This window comes from Callithrix jacchus, chromosome 9 (assembly GCF_049354715.1).
Source record: "Callithrix jacchus isolate 240 chromosome 9, calJac240_pri, whole genome shotgun sequence".
In the NCBI taxonomy this organism is placed as follows: Eukaryota; Metazoa; Chordata; class Mammalia; order Primates; family Cebidae; genus Callithrix; species Callithrix jacchus.
In genome coordinates, this window is record NC_133510.1 from 91,691,959 (window position 1) to 91,709,899 (window position 17,941).

The following is a 17,941-nucleotide window of genomic DNA, read 5'->3' on the forward strand; positions in this document are numbered from 1 at the left end:
AACGCCCCTGCTTCCACCCTTCCTTCACAACCTGCTCTGCATCTGTTCCTCCAAGAAAGGTTTCTGCCTCTCCTGGGCCAAGCTCATTGTGACTCGTTTATGCCACGACATTGCCCTGCTTATGAGGTCTGTCAGCTTAGACCTGTCTTCCTAGACCTTGAATTATAAGTATTTATGTTGTATTCTCTTGCCAGGCACTGTTCTAAATTGTATGAGTACAGCAGAAAGTAAAACACAAAATTTCTACTCTCATGGAGCTTCCTTTACTGAAGAGAGACAGACAGCAAATATATTAGTGATAAGTGGAGAAAAATTATGCAGGGTAACGATGAAAAGTGGTGGGGTTGGGAGGTGCTCTTTTACATATTGAGGTCAGGGAAGACATATTTACCAAGATGTTTGAGCCAAGACTTGACTATAATGAGGAAGCTAGTAAGGTCAGTGTCAGGAGAGAGTGTTCCAGATAGGTCAGATACGATCTGAGAAGCACTGTAGAGTATCAGCTACAGGATGGGAAAGGGTAAGGGGTTGTGCATAAATGTGGCTGAATGAATCAGTGAAAGGTTGGTGAGTAGGCTTAGGTTTACCTTTAAAGCAAAGGTAATTTTCATGGATTTCTTCAGAGAAGTTATTTTTGTGAATCTTTTATAGCAAATCCAGGAGTATCGTGCATGCATGTTTTACATGGAGATGTTTATATGGCTTCCCTGCTTTCTTAGTCCATTTTGGTTGACTCTTGTTCTATTGGCCAGTTGCTTACTCGGCACACCTGGCCTTCATGGACTATCTTTATCTTGCTGGCACCTTAAGGTTCTGAGGGATTTTTTTTTTAAGCCAGTTTTCTTACTGTTTGGAGTGAATGATTAATGTAAAACTCTTCAGAGGCCTTCCTCAGGGAATGTTCTTTGATGAATAATTTGGTTAAATTTAATGAATAAGGATTTCATCTTCTTGGCAGCTTTTTATTTATGTGCTCTACAACATGCTTACAGATTCTTTCTCATGCCTTTATTATAATGTATCTTCTTGGCTTACCTTATTGCAATTAGAACGAGAGAGTTTAGACCAAAGTCTAGAGGGCCTGATTGACCACCCAGGCCTAGCCTCCCAGAGTGTTTGTGCATCTTCCCGTGAGAACTTAACCTTGATAAAGTCATTCTAATCCGGAATTTCAAAGATCTGCAGGACTAGAAGTCCTGTTTTCACCCCTGAAGGTGAGAAAGCTCAGGGAAGCTTGAGTCATGTTTCTTAAGTTTAGGAGAGTCTGAAACATATGTCAGATGCCAGTTTACTTTTTTTAATGACAGTGCTAACTGCCACAGAGCCTGGAACATTTGCATGCCTTAGTCAGGGTCTTCTTCCTTTGCCAACGAAGTCAGAATATAATCAGAAGGCTGCTCAGTGAGACCTAGAACTAAAGCAACAGGAGTTTGTGGTAAAAATCTTGTTAGATAGTTTTCACAGGTGAGGATAGTGAGGTGATTCCATCTCCTCATCCACACACCTGCCAGTGATTAGTACTGCTGGTCAGGCACCCCTCCCGTGGGTCAGGATAGAGGCTGATGACCAGCTCTTGCTCTCTGCTTGTTGCACACCTCCTCTCTGTTTATGCAGTATCTTTCAGGTGATGCAGTACAGTGATTAATTTTAGCAGAGAGGCAGCATAGAGTAGTTAAGAGCCTGGGCTCACTAGCATGTTACTTGGGCACATCACATTCTCTGGGCATTAGTCTTCTCCCATATAAAATTAGTACAATGGAAGTGACTTCCTCATAAGGTCATTGTGAAGATTAAATTATTAATGAATGTAAAGTGCCATAATGTCAGCTATTAACTACCCTCACATCAGTTCCTCCCCCTAGGGATTATACTGGAGCCACTGTCAGGTGATATTCAAAAGTCATTTCACATATTTGCACAAAGTTTTTGGAGTTGCTAATATAGATAGCTACTATTAGCTATTAAAATATATGTTGCATAGTAAACTTAAAAAGAGGGTCTTTTTATTTTAAAGTAGTTGGGTCTGAAAATCTCTACCTTTTAACTGAAGTTCTCAGTCTGTCTAAATGTATGTAATCAGTCCTGTGATTGGATTTAAGTCTACCATCTTACTGTTTTCTAGTTATCCCATTTATCCCATGTGTTTGTTATGTCTTTATCCTCCTCTCCTTTTGGATTAATTAACTATTTCTTAGCATTTAACTTATCTATTTTATTCTTAGCTTTACTGTTTGTCTTATTTTGTTTTGTGGTAACCTCTAGAGATTACAATATGCATCCTTATCGCAGTCTACTCTTGAATTAATTTTATGTTGTTTTATATATAACATTAGAACTTACAGAACTATATCTCCGTTTACTTCTTGACAGTTTACATCTGCATGTGGTGTAAGCTCACAATGCGTTAAGCAGCCAATTTTCTTTTAAAGAAAATAAGAAACAAAAAAACTTTTATATTTACCCCTGTACTTGCCAGTTCCAGCATTCTTTATTCCTTTGTGTAGATCCAGGTTTCCATCCGATACCATTTCTCTTCAGCCTGAAACACTTTACTTACCATTTCTTGTAGTGAAGGTCTACTGGTGATGGATGACTTTTTCCAACTTTTTGTTTATCCTTTATAAAGGATATTTTTGCTGAGATGTAGAAGTCTAGTTTGGTGGATAATTTTTTCTTTTAGTGCTTTAATGATGTCATTTACTATGGTCTGAGTTTGTGTCTCCCAAAAATTCATGTGTTGAAATCCTTACCCCAAACATGATGGTATTAAAAGATGGGGCCTTGGGGAAGTGATTAGTTCATGAAGCATGCCCCTCATGAATGGGATTTGTGCCCTTATAAAAGAGGCCCCAAGTGACCCTTGCCTCTTCCACCATGCAAGGACACACCACAAGGTGTCATTTATGAGCCAGGAAACAGGCTGTATTGGTTTGTTCTCACACTACTAATAAAGACATACCTGAGACTGGGTAATTTATAAAGGAGAAGTTTAATTGACTCACAGTTCTGCAGAGCTGGGGAGGCCTCAGGAAACTTTCAAATCATGGTGGAAGGGGAAGCAAATATGTCCTGCTTCACATGGTGGCAGCAGGGAGAAGTGCTGAGCAAAAGGGGGAAAAGCCTCTTATAAAACCATCAGATCTCATGAGAACTCAACTCACTATAAAAAGAATAGCATGAGGGTAACCACCCCCATGATTTAATTACCTCCCACCAGGTCCCTCCCATGACTTGTGGGGATTATGGGAACTACAAATTTAAGATGAGATTTGGGTGGGGACACTGCCAAACCCTATCATAGGCCCTTGTTAGACAACAAATCTGCTGGTGCTCTGATGCTGAACTTAGCCTCTAGGACTGTGAGAAGTAAATTTCTGTTGTTTATATGCTACCCAGTGTGCAGTATTTTGTTATAGCAGCCTGAGTGGAGTAAGATGTCATTCTGTTGTGTTTTAATTGGCATTTGTTTTATGTTAAGCCAGCAGTCATTTTAATGTTATTCCCTTGTACATAATGTATCTTTTTTTTCTCTGCTGCTCTCAGATCTTTTGTTTTCAGCAATTCAACCGTAATGCACTTAGGTATGGTTTTATCTATTTTTCCTATAGTTCATTGAACAGTTGAATCTATGGATTGATATTTTTGATCATATTTGGAAAAAATTTTATCCTTTCTTCATTTATTTTTCTTCCCTAATTTCTTTCTCATCTCTTTCTGAAGCTCCAAATTTACATGTGTTTTACCACGTGATATTGTCCCACAGTTTTTTTAGGCTTTCCTCATATTTTTCTCTTTTTTTTTCTCCCTGTGCTTAGTTTGTATAATTTCTCTTGGTTTATCCTCAAGTTCACTGGTTTTTCTGCTGTAGGATCCCAATTAGCTGTATCTATTTCTCTGGTGAGATTCTCCATTTGTTTGCCCATGATGCCCATCTTTTCCTTTAAATCCTTGAACATATATATAATAATTGTTTTACAGCTCTAATTCCAGCATCTGTGCCATATCTGGGTCAGTTTTTCTGCTTCTTTATATGTGCTATGATTTTTTAATTGTATGCCAAAACATGTATAAATTTTTGAGAGTTTCGATTACACTGTCATTGTCTAAAGAGTGTTAAGTTTTGTTCTGGTAAGAAAATAACTTTCTGCTTGTCCAAAGAGATTATGTTGAGGCTTGAATTTAGCTTGTGTAAGGTAGATCTAGTGTAGTTTTTACTCTTGAGCTGTAGTGCCAGTGGCCTTTCTAGTGTTTCAACTGAATGTCTGGAGTATTCAGCAAAGGCTGGTCAGAGCTTGAACATCTCTCAGTTCTGTGTAACCTCTTTAATCTTTGTTCTGCTCACAGCCTCCCAGTAGTTGTTCTCTGCCAAGTCTTGTTGCCCTTGCACGGGCAGCTTTGTATTTGACAATACGAAGGGGATGGTATTGTATACAAGGGTGTTCCTTATAAATTTTTTCCAATGCAGAATTTTTTGAGGATTCTACTCTTTGTAAATCTTCTCTTGTAATCTGTCCTCAAAATTACAGCCCATCAGCAGACCTGAGTTCTGATTTCTGTTTCCTATGCCCAGTGAGATTGCTATTATCTCCTTGGGCTCTACCTCCATGTACTATAGTTTGGAAGGTGCTCCCATGCAGAAATCTGGGACAGATTTTGTGCTTATCTCATGTGTTTCCCATCTCTCAAGATGCACAACCCTATACTGTCTCTTCCCTAGTTCCTAAAAACAGTTGCTTCATATATTTGGCCCAGTTGTATGGTTGTTTATGGTAGGAGAGTAAGTCTGATAACCATTACTACCCCATGGCCAGAAATGGAAATTTTGTCCAAGGAATTGGTGGACCCTAACAAGTCAGCTTTAAAATTCACATGGATGTAATAAATGTGCAAGAATAGTCAAGGAAAATTGACAAGAATTAGGGCCAGGTAAGGTGGCTCACACCTGTAATCCCAGCACTTTGGAAGGCCCCAGTAGGTGGATCACTTGAGATCAGAAGTTTGAGACCAGTCTGGCCAACTCCTCCTGGCAAAACCTCATCTCTATTAAAAATATAAAAATTAGCCAGGCATGGTGTGCACACCTGTAATCCCAGCTACCTGGGAGGCTGAGGCACAAGAATCACTTGAACCCGAAAGGCAGGGGTTGCAGTGAGCTGAGATCGTGCCACTGTACTCCAACCTGGGCGGCAGAGTGAGATGCTATTAAAAAAAAAAAAAATTCTAATTTGGCTTTATGATTTATCAGCCTCTTGCAAGAAGTGGGTGGATTGCCTGGGTCCAGGAGTTCGAGACCAGCCTGGGCAGCATGGCAAAACCCCGTCTCTACGAAAAAAACAAAAGTGAAGTGGGTGTGGTGGCATGCAATGGTAGTCCCAGCTACTTTGGAGGTTAAGGTGGAAGGATCACCTGAGCCTGGGAGGTCTAGGCTGCAGTGTATTGAGATGGTGCCACTGCACTTCAGCCTGGTTGATGGAGTAACCCTGTCTCAAAAAATAAAAATAAAAGAAACTTGTCCCACCAGCTTTTAAAACATAGTATAAAACCATAGTAATTAAAATATGGTGATAATGGTACAGGATTAAGAGGTCATATAAAGCCCAGAAGCAGCTATTTGTATATATGGGAACTCACAGGAAAGGTGGCATTTCCAATCAGTATATGATCTATTTAATATGTAGTTAAGATAACTAGATTTATATTTGGAAAAATATAAAGTTGAATCTTTATTTTACAAAGAAATGTATATGAATTAAAAACTGGATATTTAAAATAATCCAGGTGGTACTGCTCTTCCTCCCAGTGCATGGACAGGGTACTTAAATGAATGTAGAGGATCCGTAGACCAATTGTTTCTGCCTTTAGTATATGAATTTTAAATGTATGCCATAGACTTAAGTAATTAAAATTCTGTGTCTGTCTCATGCCCAGTACTTAACTATGAGTTTGTTCTTGGAGCCCAGGCTTATTCCATGTGGCCCAGAGATGGTGCCCATTAGTGTAAGATGAAGTGAATAGGTGATTTATCTAGACTAAGCTTTGTTATCATCTAATTTAACAAAGGTTAATTTAAAGAAATATTTTTAAGGTATGCCATATATTGGGAAATATATTCATGCTTTCAAAATGTAGATAGTATAGTCTTTTTGTAAGTCTATTTGCAAAATATGCCAGGCATCTTTGTTGCTGTGGTTCTACAAACAAAAATGTGTCCAAAATAAATACTTTTTTGTAATCACTTGAAAAAGCTTTAAATCCAAAGGTATTGCTTTCAGTATAATTTATAATGATGAGCAATTAGAAAGAACCAATTTTTCCCATTTTTATTTAAAATAAAAACCTAGTTAAATATATTTAGATTATGATGTAACCAGTATAAAGGGAGTATGTATGCATGTTATGGCATGAAAATAGGTTTACATGGGGGCATATATTTCAGCGGTTATATTTTAAAAGACCTATGCCTGAACAAAAGATGAGGTATCCATTATATACAAGGTATTAAGTGTGATTGTGTTTGGGTGACAAGATCTGGACTTTAACATTTTCTGTATTTCTCAATTTTAAAAAGTAACTTTAATGACGAAAAAAACATTTATCATTTGAAATATATGTATTTAGGTGAGAAATATCTTTTTAGTTACAAAAGAATTTTTCTAAAATTTAAAGTTAATATAGCCCTATGTTTTAAACATAATGCATATATTGTGGGATAACTTACATTTTTTTATAGTGTTCTTAATAAAAAATAGGTAGAAGTTAATGTAGTAGAGAACTTTTCAACACTATTGCTTTTCCAGCATTGATTTTTTTTAGTAAATATCTGCCTATAATTTTTAGTTGTTGGTAGGGTTACAAAGTGATCTTTTGACCATGTGCATTGAAAAGATTTTGTAAAATTGTGGTAAAATATACATAACAAAATGTACCATTTTAACCATTTTTATGTAGACAGTTCTGTGGCATTAAGTATATTCACATTGTTGTACAATGAATTACAAAGATTTTTCTCAGGTTACATTGGCTATATATAATATTAAGTTAGTTTAAATTCCCTTAGAACTTTTTGAAAATTTTCCTCAACATTTACTGAGGGCCTACTCAGTGCCAGGCACTGTGTCTGGGGATAGAGCATTAAGACAGATGTGAGTTGCCTCATCTTGGAGCTTATATTCTATTAGGTAAGCCAGCATGGAGCACTTGGGTATAAATGTGGATGTGGGGCCAGGCGGGGTGTCTCATGCCTGTAATCCTAACACTTTGGGAGACTGAGGCAGGCAGATCACTTGAGGTCAGGAGTTTAAGACCAGCCTGGTTAACAGGCGAAAGCCCATCTCTACTAAAAATACATAAATTAGCCAGGTGTGGTAGCACATACCTGTAATCCCAGCTACATTACAGCTGAGGCTTGAGAATCACTTAAGGAGGCAGAGATGGCAGTGAGCCAAGGTCCTGCCATTGCACTCCAGCCTGGGCTACAAAGAGAGAGTCTGTCTCTAAATAAGTAAATACATAAATAAATAAAGATGTGGCAACTCCAAGAACACTTCCTGGGGTGCTAGCTTATTGGTGATAGTGTTCAGGAAGCCTGTTCCTGAGGAAGTGACACTGAAGCAGAGAGCTTGAGGGATGTGTGAAATCCTTTTATTGATTTTAAACTAGGTAAAAACTATTGGGCAATGTTTGAGGCACAGTGAACAGCATGTGAGGAAACACCTGAACAAGAGCAGGGAACCTAAGAGAATGTAAGGAAGAAGAGGGTGATGAAAATGAAGAGGCAGGAGGATGGGTCCTAGAGGGCTATGAGCAGTGGTGAACATGTCACACTTCTCCCCAAAGGAAATGTGAAACCACCAAAGGGTTTTAGGCAGAAAGATGATCCAATTTGATTTGAGACTTAAAGATCACTTTTGTTGCTTGTGGATAGTGGAAGACAGCAGGGCCAATTATGGTTTTAGGAGACAGGACCCAATAATGGATTGGAACAGGGAAGTAGAAGAGAAAGAGGAATCAAGTCAGACCCCTGAGTTTCTGGCTTGAGAAACCATTTACTGAGAAAGAGAACACTGGAGAAAGAGAAGGAGAAGAAGAGAACCTTCCTCTTTGGGAGGAAGAGGGTGAGTTCATTTGGACAAGTTCAAAGCTGGAGGTTCCTGCAAGATATTCAAGAGGAGGTGCCCAGCAAGCAGTTGCACTCATGGGTGGAGATTCCAGGAACAAAGTCTGACTGAGCACATAGAGGGAAATTCCCCAACAAATAATTTTCATGGCATACTTGATCCTTTTATATTTTTTCATCTGCTTTTTGTCTCTTAGCAGTTGCAGAAATGAATCCTGCTACTGTAGTCAACAGATGGTTTCTTTTCTAGTGCTGACCAACACTTAAAAAAAGTAAATGTTTTGCTTATTGACTTGAACTTCACCTTCAACCTGTAAACATCAAATTCCATCAAAGCAAACTCTGAGACTGCCAAGTTTTAATGAGTCTGTGAAAATTTTAGGGCTGATTCAATCCAGACTCCTTTATTATACAAATAGGAAATGGTGGTCATTATAGTTGTGAGTTTACAAGATTAAATAGCTGGACAGTTGCAGAATTGGCCCTAGAATTCAGGACTCAATACTTACTGAGCAGTCTTATTTCCACTACTTTTTACTGCTTCCTGTTCCTACTGAAGGGCTGCTGGCTTCAGAGTTTCTCTTACTAATGATTTGTGTCTTATGGGACATGAAATAGTGCCTGCTCTGTTTGGTCCCAGAGCCCTGAGTCCTGGGAATGTGTTTTTATAGAAAATGTATTCTGAAGATAAGAAATAGCCAAAGGAAAATTTGAATTTTTATGAAAGTACTATCTATCTGTCTATCCAGCTACTTGGGAGACTAAGGAGGGATGATCACCTGAGCCCTGGAGATTGAGGCTGAAATGAGCCGAGATCACGCCACTGCATTCCTGCCTGAATGACAAAGTGAGACCCTGTCTCAAAAAAAAAAAGAAAAGGAAAAAAAAGAAAAATAATTTCCTCATTTTTTTGAATGACCAGTTAAGTTTAAAGAATTCAGTAGTAGTTCATTTAACTTCTCTTGCCTCTCAAACTCTCAAATGTCCATGTTTGCTAATCCAGTAGTCACTATTGACTAATATAATACCCATCTTGGTGACACACTTCCTAGAAGTTTTTAAAGGTGGTTGGGTAGTACTAAATTGAGTCAGAAATCTATTAATGTCTTAGTAGAAATTTTATATCCTCTTTAAATTCTTAAGAGTCTAATTAGATGTTACTTGAGACCTGACAATAAAGGACTAACCTTTCCTAATCAAAGCCAGAGCAAAGAGAAGCCTGTTTGTTGCTAACCTATTTTTGATGTATCTAATTAAAACTAAAAGGGAGGAGAAGGAAATAGAAATCATCATTCTCACTTTCAGCCACCCCAAATGCAAAAAACACATACAGAGAGCATATGCAGGGTTATAATGCAGTGACCAGAGCAGGGGCAAGGCCTTAACCGCAGTCCCCTTAGTTTCTGTTAAGTTGATGGTAGAAACCGCACCTCCTTCTGTCACCAGGTTCTTCCCAGCTACCGCCTGTACCCTCACTCATTCGAGTGAGGTATTCACTCATTAATTTTCCTCTGGGAAATTTCTCCCAGCTATGGACCCTCCTGCTCAAGAGGCAATTATAGCTGACCAAGATAACACTTTTCCTCATTTGCAAGTTGCTTTAAAATCCTGTTTCCTCTGTGGAGCGTCGAGTGACAAATTGGCACTTGTTCTGTTACAACCCTTTTTCATATCACTTTCTAAAATTAGGTTTTTTGTGTGCCTTCCCTCCTCCCTAGAACAAAAGCCTCATGAGGGCAGGGATCTTGCCAGTCTCATTCGAAGCTGTATTCCTGCTACCCATGGCAGTGCCTAGTACGAGGTATTGGCAAGTGCTCAGGGAATCTTTGAATGAATCAGTGGGTTAAAATCTTTCCTCTAAACTCCTCAAGGACAGGGATTGTGCCCGTTTTACCTATAGCTTATGGCTACACACAGAGATTTTTGTTCAAGGACAGTATATAGCCTCCTAACAGCACTGCCTCATGTTTCCTCTCCACTTTAGAACCTTCTGTTGTTTACACAGAAGCCACACAGAACTTCCAGTGCTCTAAGTAATTTGGGCCAGTAGTAGACACTTTCCTTTTTGTCAGAGACTTAAGCAAAGTGGTTCAGAGATTTGGCTGTGGAAAGATTGCATGATTCAAATCTAGACCCCTTTCCCCACTGACATGATAATGTTGGCAGTTACTTATCCTTTATGTGCCTCTGTTTCTTCACTGTATATTGAGACAAGCTACTGCTTTGTTTTGCTGGGTTATGCTGGAAATTAAATAAGATGTATTAAGAACCATTCTAGGACATGTGTGTTCAAGGAATGTGAGTAGGATAATGATGTGATGGTGGAGGTGGTATTTGGCTGATGTCGTAGGATATTTTTATACTTTGTTATTTTCTAAGTATTTCATTTTATTAAATATTTTTCTCCATAATTGCTTTCTTGAAATGTAAGAGTTAAGTCTTCTCATAGAAATACTCTGGTCACTTAACACAGTCATATTAAGTAATATTTTTTTAAAAAGAGGCTTAGTAACACAATTTGATTCCTTGCATTAGTTTTTTATAACTTTTTTTTTTTTTTTGAGATAGAGTCTCACTCTGTCACGTAGGCTGGAGTGCAGTGTCATGATCTCAGCTCACTGCAACCTCTGACTCCCAGGTTCGAGCAGTTCTCCTGCCTCAGCTTCCTGAGTAGCTGGGATTACAGATGCCTGCCACCAAGCCCTGTGAAATTTTGTATTTTTTAGTAGACACAGGATTTCACCATGTTGGCCAGGCTGGTCTCAACTCCTGACCTCAGATGATCCGCCCACCTTGTTTTCCCAATCCTGAGATTACAGGCATGAGCCACCATGCCTGGATAGTTTTTTTTGCCATTATTGTGCCAAGTTTATCCGTGGGGATACTGAGTAAGTTTTTTTCCCCAGAGTCTGTATACAATGAGCTTCCTCTGTTTGGAGCCTTTTTATAATACTGCCCTTCATATTCGAGTCTTTCTCACATTTTCTAAAAGAAAATATTAATAAATTATTACTTACTATAAAATCAGGGTAAACTACCCAGCAAGGACTATTTTTCCTTGAAACATTGTTTCCTTGACTTTTTTTTTTTTTCCTGAGACAGTGTCGCTCTGTCACCCAGGCTGGAGTGCAGTGGCACAATCTCTGCTCATTCCAACCTTTGCCTTCTGGGTTCAAGCAATTTTCCTGCCTCAGCCTCCCGTGTAGCTGGGATTACATGCACCTGCCACCACGCCCGGCTATTTTAGTAGAGACGGGGTTTCACCATGTTGGCCAGGCTGGTCTCAAACTCCTGACTTCAGGTGATCCACCCGCCTCAGCCTCCCAAAGCGCTGGGATTCTGGGCATGAGCTACCATGTCGGATCTTCTTGAATTTTTAAATATTATTTTACATGGAACTTAATTATGCTTCTGTGTGTCTTTTTTCTGTGTGAATCTGTGAACTCCAGTTGCAAAGTTTCTGTCACAAAAAATTAATTTTAGGTCAGCCTTAAGAATGGGAGTAGGGAGAGAACCAAAAGAAAAATCTTCAAGTATATCCCACACCCTTAATTGATGACTTACAGTAAGCTTGACTCTGGGCATAGAGGGAAACTACAAATAAAATTGAAACATAATCTGTGACCTAAAATCTGTCTTTTTGGTTTTTGTTACTGATAAAATATTAATAATAAAAATACTACTCATAGTTTTCTAGTAGTCTAAAATTTGTTTTCATTTTCTCTGTGGTCTTCTGCTCTCCTATTTATATTTAAAAGATATCATGTCCAAAAAATTTTAAAAAGTACCTTGGGAAGGATCTTAAAGGAATAGACAGCATTAAAGTAGCAGACAAGATGTCTGAGATTTTTCTCATTTGCTTTTTAATGGGGTGTGTGGATGATAGGGTTGACCATGAAGGAACTTCTGTTCTGTATAAATGAGTTGTCCTATTTTCAGTCCATTGGAGCTCTCTGGCCTCCCCAAGTCCAGAAGTTACAAGCATGGGCAGTTAGGTTCTTTTGTTGGTAATGCCACTTAGTTTTAATTCTCAACACACCATTCCTTTCTTACAAAAAGTTTCACTGCAGGCTTGGTAGGATAAGTAATAAAGGCTCTCTCTTGGATCATATGGATAACTCTGGCAAGTGACAGAAATAGAAAAGAGTTTTTAAAAAAATACAAGGCACTTGGCTTAGAGTGGGTACAGAATTGAATCAAAACCCTAAAGCAGATGCTATAAAACTGAAATTATTTTAATGAAAGAATAAAAGGAAAAAGAAACTTGTGTAGTTTACATAGCATATTTTGATGTTTTAATGGTCTGTCAGTGTTGTTTGTCATGATGAAGATCTTGGCTGCAGACTGTGACTTTACTGCATGGGATGGTAACAGTGGTCGGTCTCTGGTATTTAATATTTACAGCCTGATATATTTGTGGTGTAGAGGTGAGGTGGTGACTTTCCAGAGCCTTCCACATATAACATCTTTCTTCTTTCTAGATTTTCACCTGATGGAAGACTAATTGTATCATGTAGTGAGGATAAAACTATTAAAATTTGGGATACCACAAATAAGCAATGTGTTAATAACTTCTCAGATTTCATTGGGTAAGTACACTCTGTGCATTTCTGTGGGTTAGTTTGCCAAGGAGACATTTGATTATAACAATTTAAATAAAGAAATGGGTCCCGGGCATGGTGGCTTATGCCTGTAATCACAGCACTTTGAGAGACTGAGGCGGGCAGATCACGAGGTCAGGAGATTGAGACCATCCTGACTAACATGGTGAAACCCCGTCTCTACTAAAAGTACAAAAAATTAGCTGTGTTTGGTGGCACATGCCTGTAGTCCCAGCTACTCGGGAGGCTGAGGCAGGAGAATCGCTTGAACCCAAGAGGCAGAGGTTTCAGTGAGCCAAGATTGTGCCACTGCACTCCAGCCTGGGTGACAGTGAGATTCTGTCTCAAAATAAAATTAAAAATTAATAAGTAATTGAGAGCAAAGAAATTGAAATATGGCCGGGTTTGGTGGCTTACTCCTGTAATCCCAGCACTTTGGAAGTCCAAGATCGGCAGATCACCTGAGGTTAGGAGTTCGAGACCAACCTGGCCAACATGACGAAACAATGTCTCCACTAAAAATACAAAAATTAGCCAAGCATGGTTGTGCACATCTATAATCCCAGCTACTCAGGAGGCTGTGGTGGGAGAATCACTTGAACCTGGGAGGTAGAGGTTGTGGTAAGCCCATAACGCCACTGCACTCCAGCCTGAATGACAAGAATGAGACTCCATCTCAAAAAAAGAAAAAAAAAGAAAGAAAGAAATTAAAATATTAGGTTATCTTATTCTTTCCTCCTAGATTTGCAAATTTTGTGGACTTTAACCCTAGTGGTACATGCATAGCTTCAGCAGGTTCTGATCAAACTGTGAAAGTCTGGGACATAAGAGTGAACAAATTACTACAGCATTATCAAGGTAACAGTTTTCCTAACAAAAAATTCAGTTACTGAATAAACTCCTCTGGGAAGGACTGATTCTCCTTGTTGGTATGGTTTGTCTCTCTTACTTGGGGTCATGGGCTGCCTTGGAACATGTTAGAGAATAGTATAATTAGCTCTCCTCAACAACAGGGTCTCAGAAGCTCAAGGAAAGCAGGAAGTGAAGAGACCTTAAAAATGTTGTGAGGGCTAAAAAAGAAAAAGAAGTTGCTATAAGATTTTTAAACTCTGGTTATCAGCGTTGTGTGAGAAGTCAGGAATAGAAATGACTCTGAATCCTGAATCACAGGGAGTTATGTGAGCACAAATAGGTGTTATAATTGATAGAAAACAACTACCTACTATGCCTATGTATTGAACTAAAAGAGACATGAATTTTCTTGGTTTATATTTGAGTTATATTAAATCCAAATTATTATTACACATAGTAGCATATCCAGGGTTTACCATGTAGCAGACACTGTGCCATATCTTCACAATATTCCTAAGAGATATCATTATTATTCACATTTTGAAGATAAGGAAATTGAGATTTAAATAGGGTAAGTAACTTGCTCAAATAATCAATAGAACTACTTAGGTCTTCCTGCTTACAAAGTGCATAGAAAAACCTGGAGAACATCATTCTCAGCAAACTGACACAAGAACAGAAAATGAAATAGCGCATGTTCTCACTCATAGGTGGGTGTTGAACAATGAGAACACATGAACACAGAGAGGGGAGCACTACACCCTAGGGTCTGTTGGGGGGAATAGGGGAGGGACAGCAGGGGGTGGGGAGTTGGGGAGAGATAGCATGGGGAGAAATGCCAGATATAGGTGAAGGGGAGGAAGGCAGCAAATCACACTGCCCCGTGTGTACCTATGCAACTATCTTGCATGTTCTTTGCATGTACCCCAAAACCTAAAATGCAATTAAAAAAAAATAAAATAAAATAAAATAAAAATTAACTTTTAATCATTGTGTTATACTGCCTCCTGTTGGAAGGATGCTGTCTGGAAACAAATTGTCAAGCCTGATAGCAGGACTGTGCCCTTTTCAAACATGTCTCCAGACTCTTCTTCCTTTAATCCCAAGCCACTAATTGGTTATTACCTTTAATTTGAGGCTAGTTCATATACCCTATCTGAGCTGGTAATAATTAACTATTGGTTTTACTGGAAATATATCCAAAGACTTTATAGTAATGTGGTCAATAAGGTTACCTTTCCGGGCCAGGCACGGTGGCTCAAGCCTGTAATCCCAGCACTCTGGGAGGCCGAGGCGGGTGGATCATGAGTTCAAAAGATCGAGACCATCCTGGTCGACATGTTGAAACCCCATCTCTACTGAAAATACAAAAAATTAGCTGGGCATGGTGGCGCGTGCCTGTAATCCCAGCTACTCAGGAGGCTGAGGCAGGAGAATTGCCTGAACCCAGGAGGCGGATGTTGCGGTGAGCCGAGATCGCGCCATTGCACTCTCCAGCATGGGTAACAAGAGCAAAAGTCTGTCTAAAAAAAAAAAAAAAAAAAAAAAAAGATTACCTTCCCATGACACAGCCTCATTTTTAAAGTTATTCTGGCTCTCACTAGAAGCTTAATGCTGTATGATGCCAAAATACTCGTTTTAGTGAGCTATGTAGAATTTTGTTGCTGTGGAAACAGTGCTCTTGTGTGCAACCTAATATTGCTAATAAGGAACTGGGGTGTCTTTAAAAGTAAGAATTGTTCTCTGAATTTTTTGCTTGTATTTTCTACAAATCAGTTCACAGCGGTGGAGTTAATTGCATATCATTCCATCCTTCGGGTAACTATCTCATCACAGCTTCTTCAGATGGTACCCTTAAGATTCTGGACCTCTTAGAAGGAAGGCTCATCTATACACTTCAAGGACATATGGTATTAATATTCAGATTCTTGCTTTTATATATAAAAATATAAAATAATATATGCTTTACATTGTTATCCATTTTATTATACCCCTTTATTATTTTTCCAGACATAGCTACACATTGCTGCTATCATAAACATTTTTTACTTCCATAGCTGTTTTTATCCTCTGGAAGCAACTCTTAGAAGTATTATTTGTTGTAATTCTTATCAAAATCAATGTATATCTTTCAATGAATATCTTTCAATGGCCCTTAAATGAATCCTCTACTGATGTCTTTATCAGTATGTTGTATAGATTGACTGGGTAAATGGTGATGGGTAAGTAGATTTCTTACTTCAAATCTTTCCTTCATGTGGGGGTTACCACTTAGCTCTGACACCCAGACACCCAGACTCTCACAGCTCTTTCTCACTTCTGGTAATTTGGTTGGTGGATTTAGAAAAAATTGGGTAAGCACAGCCTAACATCTTCTACTCTCCTGCCTTTGGGAGTGAGCCTGTCTTCACTGTTTTTCTGTTATTCCTTGTGGAGAGACCTGCCCTTGTCTAGTTTTGCCCATGACCCATTCTGGGCATCAGTTCTAGAAAGCCTATATGTGTTACACATAAAAGCCACATTATCTTTTTACAAGCTTTTATTAGGCAGAAAGACGATATTTCAGTTCTCATGTGCCTTATTTCTTTGTCTTATTTCTTTATTGGTTTAGAACCAAGTAGGTAAGAAGGGTGCCTTTTATTGAGCCTGTTCAAAGATACCCTCCCCAACATATAATGCATTATAGATAAATTTTTAAAATTTATTATTTACTTATTTTTGAAATGGAGTCTTACTCTGTCACCCGGGCTGGAGTGCAGTGGCATGATCTCGGCTCACTGTAACCTCTACCTCCTGGGTTCAAGCGATTCTTCTGTTTCAACTTCCTGTACAGGTGTGTGCGGCCACACCCAGCTAATTTTTTTTTTTTTTTTTAGTAGAGACAGGGTTTTACCATGTTAGCCAGGCTTGTTTTGGACTCCTGACCTCATGTAATCCACCTGCCTCAGCCTCCTAAAGTGCTGAGATTACAGGTGTGAGCCACTGTGCCCAACTTAAATTTTTTTGAGTATATAAACTATTCTTTTCTTCCAGAAAATATTCAGACTTCTCTGAATTTTTTAGAATGCATCCTCTTTTTTTTTAAGGTACTTCCTTTAACAAGTATAAGCTGTTTATATCTAGAAATAGAATGAGCTTTGCAGTCTAGAAGAGAAGTTCTTTTTCACAGGTGCTGCCTGGTTTCCTGCTTTGTGTTATTATTTATTCTGCAGTGGTGTTAGGGTAAAGCAGAAATAAACACTAACCAGCTTAAATATATGCATATCCATGGATTTAGGCTGAATAAACACAGCAATAAAAGTGGCCAAGGATTGAAATATCCATGAAAAAAGTACAAAATAATAGGGAAAAAAAGATAAACACAGTATTTCAGGAGGAAAATACTACATGAAGATGGAATTTTAGTCTGGAAGTGAAGGTGTTTATGAAGCTATTAATATTATAACCTGAATCTGTGGGATAGTCTGCTTGGAAAGATACAAGATGTTTTTCCCTAAAACTTTTCTTGTGTAGATTTAAAGACATATTAAAAATATACAGAATATATTAATTTTTTTTTTTTGAGACAGAGCCTCACTCTGTCACCCAGGCTGCAGTGCAATGGCACAGTCTCGGCTAACTGCAACCTCTGCCTCTCAGGTTCAAGTGATTCTCCCTCCTCAGCCTCCCGAGTAGCTGGGACTACAGGCATGTGCCATCACGCCCCGCTAATTTTGTATTTTTAATAGAGGTAGGGTTTCCTCCACGTTGGTCAGGCTTGTCTCAAACTCCCGACCTCAGGTGATCCACCCACCTCACCCTCCAAAAGTGCTGGCATTACAGGCATGAGCCACCATGCTTGGCCAGAATATATTAATATGTTTGAGATAAGAAATACTTACTCTTACCTGGACTGAAAAATTGACCTAGAGGCTATGCATCTTGTGACTGTACCATGCGCAGTTTTGTCCAGCTCCGCAGTAGTTCCTCAATTTCAGGTTTTCACTACCATCTACCTAGATAATCACAGTAACTTCCTAACTGGCCTCCAACCAAGCATCTTACTCCAATTCATTCTTCTCACAATTGTGATACTGATTTAATCAGTCACAGCTCTCCTCTTATCTGTGTTCTGCTCTTTAAACTTTTAGTAGTTTATGGTTGCCTACATGAAGGGAGAACTCCGTGAAGCTCATTGGTCAGGAAATGGACTTTATGTAAATAGCCTCATTCCCATTATACATAGTTACCATTCAGTTTTTGCTAGTGTTTGGTTGAATACAGAGTCCAAAGCTAGAAATCTTAACAGAAATTCTTATTAACTTACACATGTACAAGCTTTTCTTGAAAGAAGGAAAAGGTTATTTTTTTGATTAATTTTTGGTACTTTTAA

The 17,941-nt window shown here is 38.7% G+C and overlaps 1 protein-coding gene across 34 annotated transcripts in view; it reads left to right on the forward strand.

The window, feature by feature from the left end:
- The window catches only part of POC1B (POC1 centriolar protein B), a 133,181-nt gene that overhangs the window by 33,007 nt on the left and 82,233 nt on the right, over positions 1-17,941 (forward strand). For all 34 annotated transcript variants that reach the window (XR_013521966.1, XR_013521967.1, XR_013521968.1 and 31 more), the window contains 3 exons: positions 12,598-12,705; positions 13,460-13,575; positions 15,346-15,479. Coding sequence is in view for 18 of the 34 variants with exons in the window: in XM_078337037.1 (XP_078193163.1) it covers positions 12,598-12,705; positions 13,460-13,575; positions 15,346-15,479 (358 nt within the window). In the remaining 16 variants the exon portion in view is untranslated. The remainder of the gene's footprint in view (positions 1-12,597; positions 12,706-13,459; positions 13,576-15,345; positions 15,480-17,941) is intronic.